This window comes from Ovis aries, chromosome 11 (genome assembly GCF_016772045.2).
Source record: "Ovis aries strain OAR_USU_Benz2616 breed Rambouillet chromosome 11, ARS-UI_Ramb_v3.0, whole genome shotgun sequence".
Lineage (NCBI taxonomy): Eukaryota > Metazoa > Chordata > Mammalia > Artiodactyla > Bovidae > Ovis > Ovis aries.
In genome coordinates this window covers 38,846,041-38,860,418 of record NC_056064.1, presented here as the reverse complement: position 1 = coordinate 38,860,418, position 14,378 = coordinate 38,846,041, and the positions used below count along the sequence as shown (strand labels likewise).

General features: G+C 54.1%; 1 protein-coding gene across 8 annotated transcripts in view; it reads right to left on the bottom strand.

Annotated features, from left to right (window-relative positions):
- The window catches only part of ARHGAP23 (Rho GTPase activating protein 23), a 79,186-nt gene that overhangs the window by 19,070 nt on the left and 45,738 nt on the right, over positions 1 to 14,378 (bottom strand). For 7 of the 8 annotated variants that reach the window (XM_042255898.1, XM_027974625.2, XM_027974626.2 and 4 more), the window contains 6 exons: positions 9,581 to 9,898; positions 8,224 to 8,285; positions 7,826 to 7,956; positions 7,168 to 7,289; positions 5,101 to 5,256; positions 665 to 743 (listed from right to left, as the gene is read on the bottom strand). In XM_042255898.1, coding sequence (XP_042111832.1) covers positions 665 to 743; positions 5,101 to 5,256; positions 7,168 to 7,289; positions 7,826 to 7,956; positions 8,224 to 8,285; positions 9,581 to 9,898 — 868 coding nt within the window. The remainder of the gene's footprint in view (positions 1 to 664; positions 744 to 5,100; positions 5,257 to 7,167; positions 7,290 to 7,825; positions 7,957 to 8,223; positions 8,286 to 9,580; positions 9,899 to 14,378) is intronic. The other variant, XM_042255899.1, reaches the window with a different exon arrangement.

Sequence of the window (14,378 nt, the reverse complement as noted above, 5' to 3'; positions counted from 1 at the left end):
TGGAGGCACGTGTGTCTTAAGTGCGTCTCACACGTGTAAGAGGAAAAAGGAAAGTGGAAGTCACTCAGCCATGTCCAACTCTTTGCGACCCAGGCCAGAATACTGGAGTGGGTAGCCTTTCCCTTCTCTTCCCAACCCAGGGATCGAACCCAGGTCTCCCACATTGCAGGAGGATTCTTTATCAGCTGAGTCACAAGACAAGCCCTGTGTAACAGGGTCTGGAGGCAAACACACTGCACTGTTAACAAGGAGCTCAGCAAACGGCCAGGAGCTAGACGCTGGGGACAGACGCCTGGGGTCGAATTCTGGCTCTGACACTTACAACCGCTGTGACCTTGGGCAAGTCACTTAACCTCTCTGTGCAGCAGCTCCCTCGTCTATGGGGTGGAAATAATAGTACCTACTCATGGATTTGTAGGGAGTAGTGCATGGCACACAGTAAATGCCCAGAAAGTGTTAGGATAACCTCTGCGGACAGGAAATGGGAAGATGACTGTGTTCACTTTATTTATATCGGTACTGATGAAGTTTTTTTACAAGCATGTGTTTCTTTTGTATTAAACCCCCAAAGTAAAACCACACACTCAATTTAAAAAGCAGTCAGGATGCAGCATAGACAGGTATTCCCTCCCCCTTCCATCCTCCACGTCCGCCCCCAACTCACCATCGGTGAAAAGAGGCTCAGGTAGCTTTCGGAAGAAGGACTTGAGCAGGCTGCTGATCACGTTGAGGTCTTGCCAGCGCTGGGGAGGGGACAAAGACAAAAGGCTGCAGTCAGGCCCTGCCCTGGTGCCCATGCCTCCATGCTGGTCCAGCCCTAGAGCCCAGTCCAGCCTGGTTCTGGCCTTCTCTGGGATCTGCTGATACCATACCCAGCTCTGCCCAGACCAGGGGTCACTGGGCTAAGAATACCCACTAAGCAGAACAGAGTCCCCAGCTAGGTCTAAGCCCCTTGAGCCCCTAGCCCCAGAGCCCCCTGCTCCAGCCAGCCCAGTGGGCTTGGACATTCATCCCTCCACAGAAAGAACATACCTTCCCTGGTGCAGGCACTGTGGGGGACAGAAGTGAGCAAAACCCACCCCCAACATGAGCCTGCCCATTGGACCTGCTGGTGCCAACTCCTGCTGGTCTAAATCACGAATTCTCAAGAAGGGATGTTGGAACTGTTTGGTTTCCACAACTGGGGCACGCCACTGGCATCGAGTGGACAGAAGCCTGGGATGCTGCTAAACTTCCTCCAGTGCACAAGACAACCTCCCACAAAAAAAGTTATTCTGCCCAAAGTGTTAAGGTTGAGAAACTGGGCTAAACAAACGGTTGTTGAACTCAAGAATCAACAGCCGGGTCAGTGTCCCTTCTGTGCACCAGGGGGCGCCATCACCCAATGCAAAGTCCTCCCTGGATAGGAGCTGCTCAGAATAACGCATGTTCAGAAAGCAACAGAATCCTCCAGCAAAGACACACAACTCAGCAATATAGTACTCATTACAATGGGTCCATAGCTCAACGCTTTTTTCTTCTTAACTGATAGTTAATTGAATTTCCATCGACAAGCCCGAGTGCAACGGGTCACTACATGACATCCTCTTTCCTGTCCTACACCCCAGGTCTGCCAGGGACAGATACCACCAGTCTGCAGCTCAAATTTCTGGCTCCTTTCCTACCCCTCCTTCTTCCCTCTCGTGCAGCCAAGTCCTAGAGCTGCTCCCATCCTCCTTATCCCCCTGGGACCACTGAGTCCTCCTGACCCCCTCTCCCACAAGATGGGTAATTTCTTCCCTAGACATCCTGCTCTGGGCCTCCTTAGTTTACATCCACTGAAGTTAAGTGAAAGGTGCTTAGTCGTGTCCAACTGTTTGCGACCCCAAACTCTTTGCGACCCCATGGACTATACAGTCCATGGAATTCTCATTGGAATTCTCCAGGCCAGAATACTGGAGTGGGTAGCCCTTCCCTTTTCCAGGGGATCTTCCCAACCCAGGGATTGAACCGGGGTCTCCCACATTGCAGGCCGATGCTTTACCAGCTGAGTCACCAGGAAAGCCCACACACCCATTAGGCATACGCTAAAGCCCTACTTCTCAAACCCTACTCTCATTTATGCCTTCCCAACTGAAGAACCATCCAAGGCTCCCCACTGTCCATTAGCTCAAGGTCAAGGCTTTAGTGAAGCCACTAAAAGCCCTCTGTCCTCGGCCCTCGGCCTCACCCTCCCCACTGCCAAGCCGAAGAGGGGGGTCCGCTCTCTGTCCTGGCACTCAGACCCTTCTCTGGGATACACAGTCTGGTCCCTGATGAGAACCAGCCTTTTGTCTTGTCCTCTCTCTCACATGTGCTCATCCTGTCTCCCGAGCTCCTTCCCAAGGGCAGGAAGACTGTCTATGTCTTCACATACAGCTTCAGAGTATGTGACTCATAGGACTTTACTGCCCAAATTCATGGTTTTCTGAAACATCTTTTCCAGCAGAGTCTCTTTTGTCCAGTAAAATGATCCAAGAAAACCCAATGTGAAAAACATCGACATCGAAAAAAACAGACAGAAGGACTTCCCTGGTGGTCCGGGGTGAAGAGTCTGCCTGCCCCTTCAGGGGAGAGCAAGTTTGATCCCTGGCCCAGGAGGATTCCACATGATATGGGGCAACGAAGCCTGTGTGCCAAGGCTGCTGAGCCCATGCGCTGCAACCGCGGAAGCAATGCTAGTAAAGCCTGAGTTCCCGGGAGTCCCTGCTCCGCACGGAGAGAAGCCACTGCAATGAGAAGCCTGCACATGACAGGAAGAGGAGCCCCTGCTGGCGGCAACCAGAGAAAGCTCACCCAAAGCAACGAAGACGCAGCACCGCCAAAGATAAATAAACAAAAAGTAGACAGAGCAAAGCAGGTTACTCTAGTTCAGGCAGGGATGCAGGTCCTGACCTGCCCTCAGCCTCCCACAGCACCTCTGGGGAACCTTAGGATTCTGGGAAACACTGGCCCTACTGCAAACTCTTTTTTCAAATGGAAATGTTTATTTGGATATTTCCCCCAGTTTTATTGTGATATAATTGACATTTAACCTGCTGCAAACTCTTTTTTTTTTTTTTTTTGGCTTAAACAACAGAAATTTCTTTTCTCACAACTCTGGAGGCTGGGAAATCTAAGATCCAGGTGCTGGCCCATTCAGTTTTTGGTGAGGGCTGTCTTCCTGGTTTGCAGGCAGTCACCTTCTTGCTGTGTCCTCATGAGGTGGAGAGGGTGAAGACAGGAGCTCTTCGGTGTCTCCTTCCACAAGGACACTCACCCTATCATATCGCAGCCTGACTTTATTTCACCATAATTACCTCCCAATAGGCCCTACTCCCAAATACAGTCATGTTGGCAGTTTGGGCTTCAATGTATGAATTTTGGGAGGACATGATTGAGCTCACAGCACAAGAGAAAGGGGAGATGATAGAGTAGAATCCTGGAGGAAATACCAAAACAGGATTATGAGCACAGAGACATTAACGTTTCTCTCTATAGCTGATGAGGACAAGTTGTAATGAAAGCACAGAAACATTTTTAGACAGGACACACATTTTGGGAGTTTGCATAAGATGGCCTTGACCTCTGGAAGGCTGCACTCTTCCTCCCCAGTCTGCTGCTACCCCACCTTTCAGAGTTATTTGACATTTACTTTATATACCCTGTCCAGGAATTTTAGATGTAATGACTAGGAAAAACTGGTCAGAATGTGCTTTCTCTATCTTAACTGAGCCAGAGTCCTTCTATGTAATTTTATTCCTGCTTTAAACAGGTCTTATCGTGAAAATTGAGGTATAATTGATGCTCAGTATTATATAAGTTTCAGGTGTATAGCGTGTGTGTGCCAAGTTGCTTCAGTCGTGTCCAACTCTTCGTGACCCCATGGACTGTAGCCCACCAGGCTCCTCTGTCCATGGGATTCTCCAGGCAAGAAAACTAGAGTGGGTTGCCACGCCCTCCTCCAGGGGATCTTCCCGACCCAGGGATCAAACGCATCTCTTACATCTCCTGCATTGGCAGGTGGGTTCTTTACCACTAGCGCCCCCTGGGAAGCCCCCAGTGTATAGCATAGTGATTCACAATTTTTAAAGGTTATATTCCATTGTTATAACATGTTTCAAACTCTTAAGTGTAGTTGTCAGATCCCTTCACAAGCTAGTCTTGTCTCATCTCATCAGCCACCCACATTGCTGGCCAGTCCAGCAAACACGATATACGCCCTTTCTTTTAACCAGGGGTCTGCAAACTATGGCCCGTAGGTCAAATCCAGCCAATGACCTGTTTTTGTGTGGTCCTCCAGGTAAGAATGAGTTTTGCATTTTCAAAATGTTGTGAAGAAGGGCTTCCCTGGTGGCTCAGTGGCAAAGAATCCAGCTGCCAATGCAGGAGACGTGGGTTCAACCCCTGATCCGGGACGATGCCACGTGCTGTGGTGCAAATAAACCCGTGTGCCACAACTACTGAGCCTATGCTCTAGAGCCCAGGAGCTGCAATACTGAGCCCACGAGTCCTAGAGCCCGTGGGACGCAGCAAGAGAAGTCACGGCACTAAGAAGCCCCCACACCGCAACTGGAAAGCAGCCCCCACGTGCTGCAACTGGAGAAGAGCCTGGGCAGCGACGAAACCCAACATAGCCAAAAACAAGTCAGTAACAAACATTGTGAAGCTGAAGAAGGAAGAGAACAAGGAGGAGGAGAGTGTACAGCAGACCACATAACCAAAGCCTGGAACACGTGCCACCTGGCCCTTTACAGAGAAGGCATGGTGACTGCCAGCAAGCCTTCAGGGCCACGCCTTTCCCCAGGCCATTTCCCTGCCAGGAGGGCCCTTTCCTGGCTTTCCCTGGCTTTCATGAACTCTACTCATCCTCCAGGCCCAAAAACCTGTCACCCGCCAGCCTCTGCTTCAGGGCTCCCAGGCCCTGACCACATCCACCTGTTGGGCTGCTGCCGGGTGAGGCCCAGCCCTGCAGCTGGTCCGCAAAGGCAAGTCCCATCTTGCCCATCTTGGTGTCTTGGCCCAGTGCCGGGCACATCACAGGGTACAATGAACACACCACACTGGCCCCCTCCCATGGACCAACCTCCGAGTCAGACTCACCTCATCCTGCAGGTTGATGTCTCCGGGGCCACGGTTGAGCTGTTCCTGCAGGCTGGATACCACTGCATTGTTGCCTGGGACTCGGTAAATGCCCGTGGACTCCAGCCCCCGTGCCTCCACAATTCGACAGCATGCAGCCACGATCAAGGGGACACGCTAGAAACACAGGCAGGGCAGGGGTGTTAGGGAGGGTAAGAACAGCATTCTCCGGGAAAGGATACTTGCAAATGATATGACTGATCAATGAGGGATTAATAGCCAAAATACATAAACAGCTCATACAACTCAACATCAAAAATACAAACCACCTGAGAATTCCCTAGTGGTCCAGTAGTTAGGAACTCCATGCATCCACTGCTGGGGACCCAGGTTTGATCCCTGGTTGGGGAACTAAGATCCTGCAAGCCACAGGTCAAGGCCAAAAACAACACAGATGACCCAATTAAAAAATGGGCAGAAAAATTGAACAGACATTTTTCTAGAAATGCAAATGGCCAACAGGCACATGAAAAGATGCTCAACACCGCCAGCCATCAAGGAAATGCAAATCACAACCACAGTGAGATGTCGCCTCAGACCTGTCAGAATGATTGTCATCAAAAAGACCACAAATAACAAAAGTTGGCAAGGATGAGAAGAAAAGGGAACCCTTGTACACTCTTGTTGGGAATGTAAATTGATGCAGCCGTTGTGGAAAACAGCATGGCGATTTCTCACAAAACTAAAAATAGAGTTACTATACGACCCAGCGCCGAAGACCTGATGCTTTTGAACTGTGGTGTTGGAGAAGACTCTTGAGATTCCCTTGGACTGCAAGGAGATCCAACCAGTCCATCCTAAAGGAAATCAGTCCTGAATAGTCATTGAAGGACTGATGCTGAAGCTGAAACTCCAATACTTTGGCCACCTAATGCAAAGAACTGACTCATTGGAAAAGACCCTGATGCTGGGAAAGATTGAAGGTGGGAGGAGAAGGGGATAACAGAGGATGAGATGGTTGGATGGTATCACCGACTCAATGGACATGAGTTTGAGTACTCTGGGAGTTGGTGATGGACAGGGAGCCTTGGCGTGCTGCAGTCCATGGGGTCGCAGAGAGTCAAAGATGACTGAGCGACTGAACTGAACTGAACTGACTGATGACCGAGCGATTCCGCTCCTGGATGTATATCCGGAAAAAACAAAGCACACTAATTTGAAAAGATACATGCACCCAGTGTTCATAGCAGCATTATTTAAAGCTTCCAAGATATGGAAGCAACCTAAATGTCCATCAACAGATGAATGGGTATCGAAGATGTATTACATGTATACAATGTAATACTACACAGTCATAACAAAGAACAAAATTTTGCCATTTGCAGCAACATGGATGGACTTGGAAAGCATTATGCTCTGAAATAAGTCAGACAGAGAAAGGCAAATACTGTATATCACGTATATGTGGAATCTAAAACATAAAATAGTGAATAGAACAACAGCAAAAAAGCAGACTCAGAGATGTAGAGAACAAAGCGGTGGTTATCAGTAGGGAGAGCGAGGCGGGCAGGGGCAAGACAGGGGTAGGGGATTCGAGGTACAAACTAGTGGGTAGAAAACAAGCTACAAGGATAGATTGTACGACACAGGGAGCATAGCCAATATTCCATAGTAATGATAAATGGAGCATGACCTTAAAAAATTGTGAATCACTACATTGTTCACCTATAACTTTCTTAATATTGTACAACAACTATACTTCAATGAAATACAGTTTAAAAAAGAACAGTATTCTCCAACAGCGGGGCAGAGAAAGGCCAGAACCCCATGGAAGGTAGTTACTAAAGGCTCTCGCTGCCTCCAGTCTGGGAGCCAGAAATCACACCAAAGCCTTGCCATGATCTGGGGAGGAGCACCAGCTGGGAATCAGGGACTCTGACTCAGCTCTGTGCTCCCTCCCTGGGCGGCTTCCCCAGCTGTGTCCATAAGATGAGGTGGAGAGCTGGTTCCAAGGTCCCTGGCAGCTCTGACCCTCTGTGCCCCAGTCACCCCACTCCCCTCTGGCCCTGGAGTATGGCAGGAACCCACCTGGTTCTCCGTGGCTGGCTGGCACTCCTCCAGTCGGACACCAAATGCCCTGGGAGCTGCCTTCTTGTTCTTCTTGATGATGTTGATGCCCCAGGGGGTTTTGGAGGTGGAGACACTGTCATCTGGGGTTGGAGGAGGCAGAGAGTGAGCTAGGGGCCCAGAGAGGGGCAGCAACCACACTTGGTCACAGACACTTGTACATCACATTCACACACTGGGGACTCCTTCAGAAAGGCAACCAGGATGCTGAGGGCTTATGGGAAATTATACTATCCAAACAGAGAAGGCCAAAGTCATGAGGGTATTCACCCTGGGGAAGGAAGGCCTCAGAGCAATAAGGGGACTTCTGTATGGGCTCAGGGACTGACAACAAGGTGCGCGCCATAGATTCTGGTACAACCAAAGAAAGAACTTTCTAATGGTCAAAAGTGTGTGAAGTTGGAAAAGGCTGCCTCCTGCTCCTGAAAGGACACAAGCAGAGACTGGAGAACTACCCAGCTGGGATGTCCTGGAGGGAAATCAGGCTCCAGGCCCTTCCACCCCTGAGACCCTCAGAGCGCCCAGACCCTCACAGGCATACACACATGGGCAGATTACATGAGGATAACCACAGCACACACCCACATGCACACCACCCCCTTAGCAGCCACCTTCCTACCCTTGCTCCCTGCAGGCTGGTCCTGAGTTCTGAAGCCACGTGCCGTACTCTGTTTGAGGAACTCAGACTTGAGTCCCCCCAGGCCACGAGAGCCTTTGGGGGAAGAATCAGCTTTGGGCCCAGAGCTATGGCTGTGTAGGAAGAGGGGAGAGGTCTTCACTGGGGTGGCCCAGCATGCCACCTGCCCTGGCCTCCCATCTCTTCAGACCTCTCCTCCATCCCCAAGCCCATTCCCCCCAGGCCCTTCTGGGGACTGGAGGCCTCAATGCCCCTCTCCCCTCCCTGCCCCAAAGAGAGGGCGATTCAGGGGCTGCCCTCAGGTCTGGAGGTGGGCCAGGAGAATGACCTCTGCCTGGGGTGTCCCCCACCCCGTGGCCAGGACAAGGACTGGGCCTTACCTCACTTTGCGATAATCATTAAGCTTCTTGCTGATCAGAGCTTGGTTGGCACAGCCGGGGTCCTGGAGGAAGGAAAGAGAAAGCAGACCCCATCAGCGCCCATGGCCAACCCACCAGGACTTCTCCCTGGCCCCTGCCTCAGCTTTGCCTCCCCCTCTCCTCCATCTGCCAGCTGGAGGGGACAGACCCCGGAGCAAGAAAGACCAGGGCCGGACTCCCGAGCACCCCCTCACCAGCCATGTGACCTTGGGTAATCCACTTAACCTCTCTGAGCCTCAGTCTCCTCCTTGGAGAGATAATATGGCAACCTCAGGGTTGGGATGCAGAATTATGCATATGGCATTCATCATAGCTCTGGCAAGGCACAGCCCAGCTGCCCCAGGAGGGGCAGCTGTTGCAATAATGCAGGTGACTTGGGGCCCCCAGCTCATACCCTGTTGGGGATAGCGCAGCCAGTCCCCGCAGAGAAGGGCCCCATATTTCAGGTGCTTTTCTCCCTGCAGCGAGGACAGACAATGTCCTGGGGCAGCAGAGCCTGGATCAGTGAGATGGTGGGCCTCAGTGGACTCTAGGACCCCCTCCTGTGGTCAGAGCAGGTCAACGCCTGGACCAGGGCCCAAGCCCACCATCCTCTTGGCAGAGGCCAGCCCCCAGCTCTCAGCCCAGGACCCCCACATAACTGCAGGTGTGCAGAGGCACCTTTGTGCAGCCACCTGGCAGCTGGAGTAAGTGGAGGCAGATACTCCAGCAGGAGCCCCTGGCATGCAGCACCACCATGGAGGGGGCGCCATTTAAAACTTCTCCTGGATTCCCTGCCAAAGCCTTTGGCTCAGCCCCTGCTGCCTGCTGCCAAAGGCCAATCCCCTTGGCCTCCTCCCAAGGTCAATGTGTTTTTGCCCCTGCAGAAAGGCCAGCCCTGGCAGGGGCGTCCCCTACAGCTCTGGCCCAGGGGGACTTCTTTCTGTAATACATTTCACAGGAGATCCCCCTGCCTCCTGAAGCTCCACCAAGAGGCTGAGGTTTGGCTTGGACCTGACCTCTCTGTGCCAGAGTCTGCCCAAGGCAGTCATAACAACGATGATAATAATAATAATTACTGTCACTCTGACAGCTATTATTGTTACTGCCTGTCGTGGAATACTACGGACGCCAGGCTCTCTGTGAGCCACTGGCCCATGCATCGTCCCTTCACATCAAACCCTGGGCGGGCAGAGTCGCCAGGTATACTCCTGTTGGCCCATTTTACGCAAGAGGGGACTGAGGCTCCTAGCAGCGAAGGGAGGAGCCCGGCCGGTGAGAGGGGCCCGGAGCCTGCCCTGCCCTCCCTGGCCCGCCTGGGGCCGGGCCGGGCCCTCACCTCGCCCTCGGCCCTGCTGTTCTCTCGGATCGCTCTGATCCAGCCCAGCATGTCATCCCGGTCCTCAGCCTGAAAGAGATATTCACAGAAGTCAGCGGTGGTCAGCCGGAACACGTGCCTCCTCTTGGTCTCGCTGTAGGAGATGTCCACCAGGCAGGAGCCGATGCAGACGGGCGCCGCCTCGTCCTCACCTGCGACGGCCGCCGCCGCCCCCGCCGCCGCCGGCCCGGGCTCCCGCCGCTCCTTGCTCAGCGAGAGCGAGCGCGCCCGCAGCGCGGCGTACACCCGCTTCCACTGGCGCAGGCCGCCGCCCGCTTTCTGCAGGGAGACACGGGGAGGGGGAGAGAGGGGAGGGGGGCGGGGTGAGAGGCTGGGCCTGCCCTCCCCGCCCCCAGAGCCCGAGGGGGCCCTAGGAGCTGCAGGCGGTGGACAGCGGTGGGCACCCCACCCCACTGCCCGCCGGGAGCCCCCTGCTCTGCGCCACTCCCGCGGGCACCTGGGGCGGCCTTCTGCCCGCAGTCCCCACCTCTCTCAGCCCCGCAGCGGCCGGGACACCCCTACCCACTGTTCTCAGTGCCCTCAGGGGGTCCCCACCCTTCTCTTCAAGCACTAGCATCCACGCTCCTGTGGCATCGGCAATGCCCCCGGAGAACCGGCAGGGGGCTCCAGAGGGCAATCAGGCCCCCCACCAAGCAGGACCCACCTTCCGTAAAATCCTCCTAAAGCCATTCGGGGGCCACGTTCTGCTCCCCTTTGCGGGCAAAGCTAGTCAGAAGCTGTCAGCCACGCTTGCTCTCCCTGCTTCTCTGCCCCTCACCCAAGACTCCACTCCGTCTCCTCTTCCTGGGAAGCTGCCCACCAGGCCACCTGGGCCCGGTATTGCCAAAGCTTGTGGCAGCGTCCAGGCCCTTCTCAGCCCTTTGCTTGGCCTCTTGGTGGTATAGGACCCAGCCAGCAGTCATTCCTTCCCTCCCCAAACTCTCTCTTGGCATCCAGGATCCTACGGTTTCTGGTTTTCCTCCTAATTTCACTGACTCCTTTTCTACCCCTCCACCCCGGCCCCCATCAACCAACCCTACACCAGCAGTTCTCAACCAGGAGATGTTTGTCTGGAGACATTTTCAGTTGTCACACCTGGGGAAGTGCTATGGCACGCAGTGGGCAGAGGCAGGCTGAGGATGCTGCTAAACAGGATGATGCCAGGCCAACCCCACACCAAAAAGTCATCTGACCCAACCATGCTGAGCTGAAAGTCCTTGCCCTAAAGGACGGGGCGCTCCAGAACGTTGTCCTGGGCCCCCACCCCCTGCACACCTCCCCGATGACACCATCCATGCCCGTTTTAAAAAAATTGTGTCTGTCTGCTGGTGCTGATGCCCACACGTACCCGTGGCCCAGCATCTCCCCAGAGCCACGTCCGGTGCCTCCCACCGTCTGCTCAGCGTCTCCACCTGCATGTCCCACAGGCACTGCAGATGCCGCTTGCTCACTATGGGGCACTTGATTTTTACCGTTCCCCTTCCATCCATCTTTTCCAGCTCAGCAAATCCACCTAGTTGTCTGTCCAGAAACCTGGGGATTGCTCTTGACTCCTCCTTGTTCCTCAACCTTGACTCCAACCCATCAGGAAATCACAATTGTTCTGCTTCCAGAATATCACCCCTCTCCATCTTTCCTGCCACCGCATCAACACCTCTTGCCTGGACCACTGCACAAACCTCCCCAGTCTCCACTCTCCCTCCTGCAGCCCACTCTGCAAGCAACAGCTGCAGCTATCATTTCAAATGTAGGTGAGGTCCTGGCTCCCCCTGCTTGGCGCCCTCTCATGGCTTCCCATCACTGCTGGAATCAAATCTAAGGTCTTTCGTGATCAGGTCCCTGCTTCTCCTAACCCATCCCTCTTTTTTTCTCTTGACGCCGAGCCATAGGGGCCTTTTCTAGTGAACAAGCCAAGCCTTTCCTTTCTCCAGATCTTTGCACATGCTATTTTCCTTCTGCCCAGAGCCCCTGGTCTTTCTTCTTCATGTGGTTGCCTCCTTTTCACCCTTACGGTCTAAGCTCAAGTGTTACCAACATCACCTCCTTAGTGAAACCACCTCTAAGCACTTCTCCCCTAACGGCAGCTCCTCCTTCTTCCCCACTTAAAGGCAACCACACCGCCCCGTTCATCTTCTCTGAATGCCCACCGCAGCCTCAGGTTACCGGCTATGGGCAGCTTTCTCCGTATCGGGAAAGCTCAGAAAAGCTCCTGAGCCAGGGAACTCGTCTGCCCTCTTGCCTCCACACTCCAGAGCCTAGAGCCGTGCTGGCACAGGGGAAGCGCTCGTCGATACTTACTGAGTAAATGAATTAGTCGTTCTCAGAACGACACCCTGCGGGCTGGAGCTCCATCTCCCCCATTAGACAGAGGGCACCTTTCCTCTGGCTCACGGTCTACCTACGACTCTTCAGCCAGCATGAGCCTCTGTCCTCAGAACAAACCAGAGGAGGAGACTTCAAGGCTGGCAGGTGAACACAGCCACGTCTGGCCATGAACCCTGCCCATCATCCCATACCTACTGGACCCAGGCAGGGATGTTCAAAGCAGGAAACAGCAGGGCCCTCCAAGAGAAGTTTAATGTCAGGGTGAGATTAAAGGAGCCCCTTTGGGACTAAACCACCTAGGTGACCTTGGACAAGTCAGGCCCCTGCCCCTAGCATCAGTATGCCATATCGGAAAAATAAGAGGTAACCCAGCTGGGTCACCAGCTGTGACCCAGCTCCAAGGTCACATCCAGCTCCAATGCTGGGTCTGGCTCCAGGGACATGTCACACCCACCCATCCCATCCTCTGACCGATAGTCAGTGGCCTCTGAAAGGGCTGGGGGCCGGGGGAAGGCTGGACTTGGCTGGAGCAGACAACATCTGCCTGGCAATCTGGGTCCTGGACAGACTGAAGTGCCCGGGAGGGGCCAGGTCCTTTCCTTGCCCAGGAGATCCTGTGGCTGGGCTGCCAGATGCCTCCCAGAGCGGGGGACAGCCTACTGTCAGGCAGAAGTCAGCAGCTATCACCTCAAGCCTTGGGCTGGACCATTTGTCCACACCTGCCTACTCCTCCTTGGTCTCCATCCTCCACTTCCTCCTGAGGCCCAGCCGTTTCTTGTTTTCTCCCTCAATGTTCCTGTGCCTGTGGCTGCAGACACTCATGTCCTCTCTGATGGACAAGCACCCTCCCCAGGTGGATCTCCCTCCTGATACCACACCCTCAGAGTCTCTGTCACCAGGACACCTCCACTGGGGGATGCGCCAGGGCCTTCGGATGCCATAGGCTCCCAAAGAACCTCTTGGCTGCCTCTCCCCAGACCTGCCCCTCCAGCTGGGGGAAGGGTTCCACCATTCACTGACCCTCCAGCCCAAGCTGGGACCCCAGGAACCAACACTGCCTCCTCCACCCTCCCTCACCTCCCAGCCTGCAGCCCGCCCAGCTTTTCTTCCCCCTCACATCTCTCTAAATTGTCCCCTCTCCTCCACCCCGCTCCCCTCGCTCACCTGGACAACAGCATGGCCTTGTCTCCGCCTGTCACAGATGCAACACTTACCTCCTGGGCCCCCACCTCCACCCCACCCCCTCACCTGCAAAGGCTTACCCCAAGGGATGGGCCTGTGAGCGAGCGGGCACCCACCTCCACACCTGCCTTCCATCTCTCATCCTGGCTCCCAGCCGCCCAGCACCCCCTGCCACCTTTCCCCCAGACTGCCCAGGAGGGCGTCTCCCCTGTCAGATCACACCCTTCCAGCTTCATGGATCCCTAAATACCCTTCACAGCTTTCCAGACACCCCCTCCCATCCCACTGAGGTCAGGGTCATAGGTTGCTACACGCTGCTCCCCTGAGCGCCCCCATCACAGCAGTCAAGCACTGTGCTTTCTCCACCCAGCATGAACCCCAGCAGGGCAGGACTGGCCTGGCTCCTTCACCCCTGAATCTGTAGAACCTCAGCAGAGAATTGGAGCCGAGCAGGCTGTCCAGCATCATGAACATGCCAGACAAGGGTACGGAGGAGTGCCAGCCCTGCCTGGACTACACTCTCACTTCACTTTCACACGAGCCTTTGGAATAGAATAACACTGTCCCCATCTCACAGATTAGAAAAGTGAGATTCGGACATTAAGGGGGTTACCAGCTGCCTTGTGCCTGATAAGTGGCTGGGCAGGAATTCCAAGTGTGTCTGACTTTGAAGCTTAAGTTCCCACCAAGTACAAGACACCCTAGAAGGCAGGATAGAAAATTCAAACAATAGCAATAAGCAGAAGAGCAGCTCCCGAGGGCCAGGCACCCAGGTAAACTCTTGCTTAGATCATCTCATTTAATCTTCAGCAAAGATGCACGATCTGGGGATTAGCATTCACTCCACTTACAGACGAGGAAACTGGGTCATAGGTCAGCGAGCAGCCTGAGCTTCACCAGCACAGTTAAGAGCCAAGCCCAGGTTCACACTAACCGCTCTGCTCGTCTCTGCCTGTGCTGCTGGGAGGCACAGCAGTGGGGTGGCTCCTCCTCCTGCTTCTGCAGCCCGCGGTGCTGCCTGGAGCCAGGGTTCATACTCCACAGATCCAGGGACTCCACCTTTGCCCCATGGGATCCTGCTTGTTCCCCCGCCGAGGCCCAGGCTCCCTTCATCTCTCACCTGAATCTCCATAGCAGCTCTTACTTGGCCTTCTTACCTCCCTTTGACCCTGTCTAATTCATTCTCCCCAAGAAGCCCAGTGGAAGAGGCCCCAGGGGCTTTTAGTTGCCCCTTGTTGTTCTTGTTCAGTCG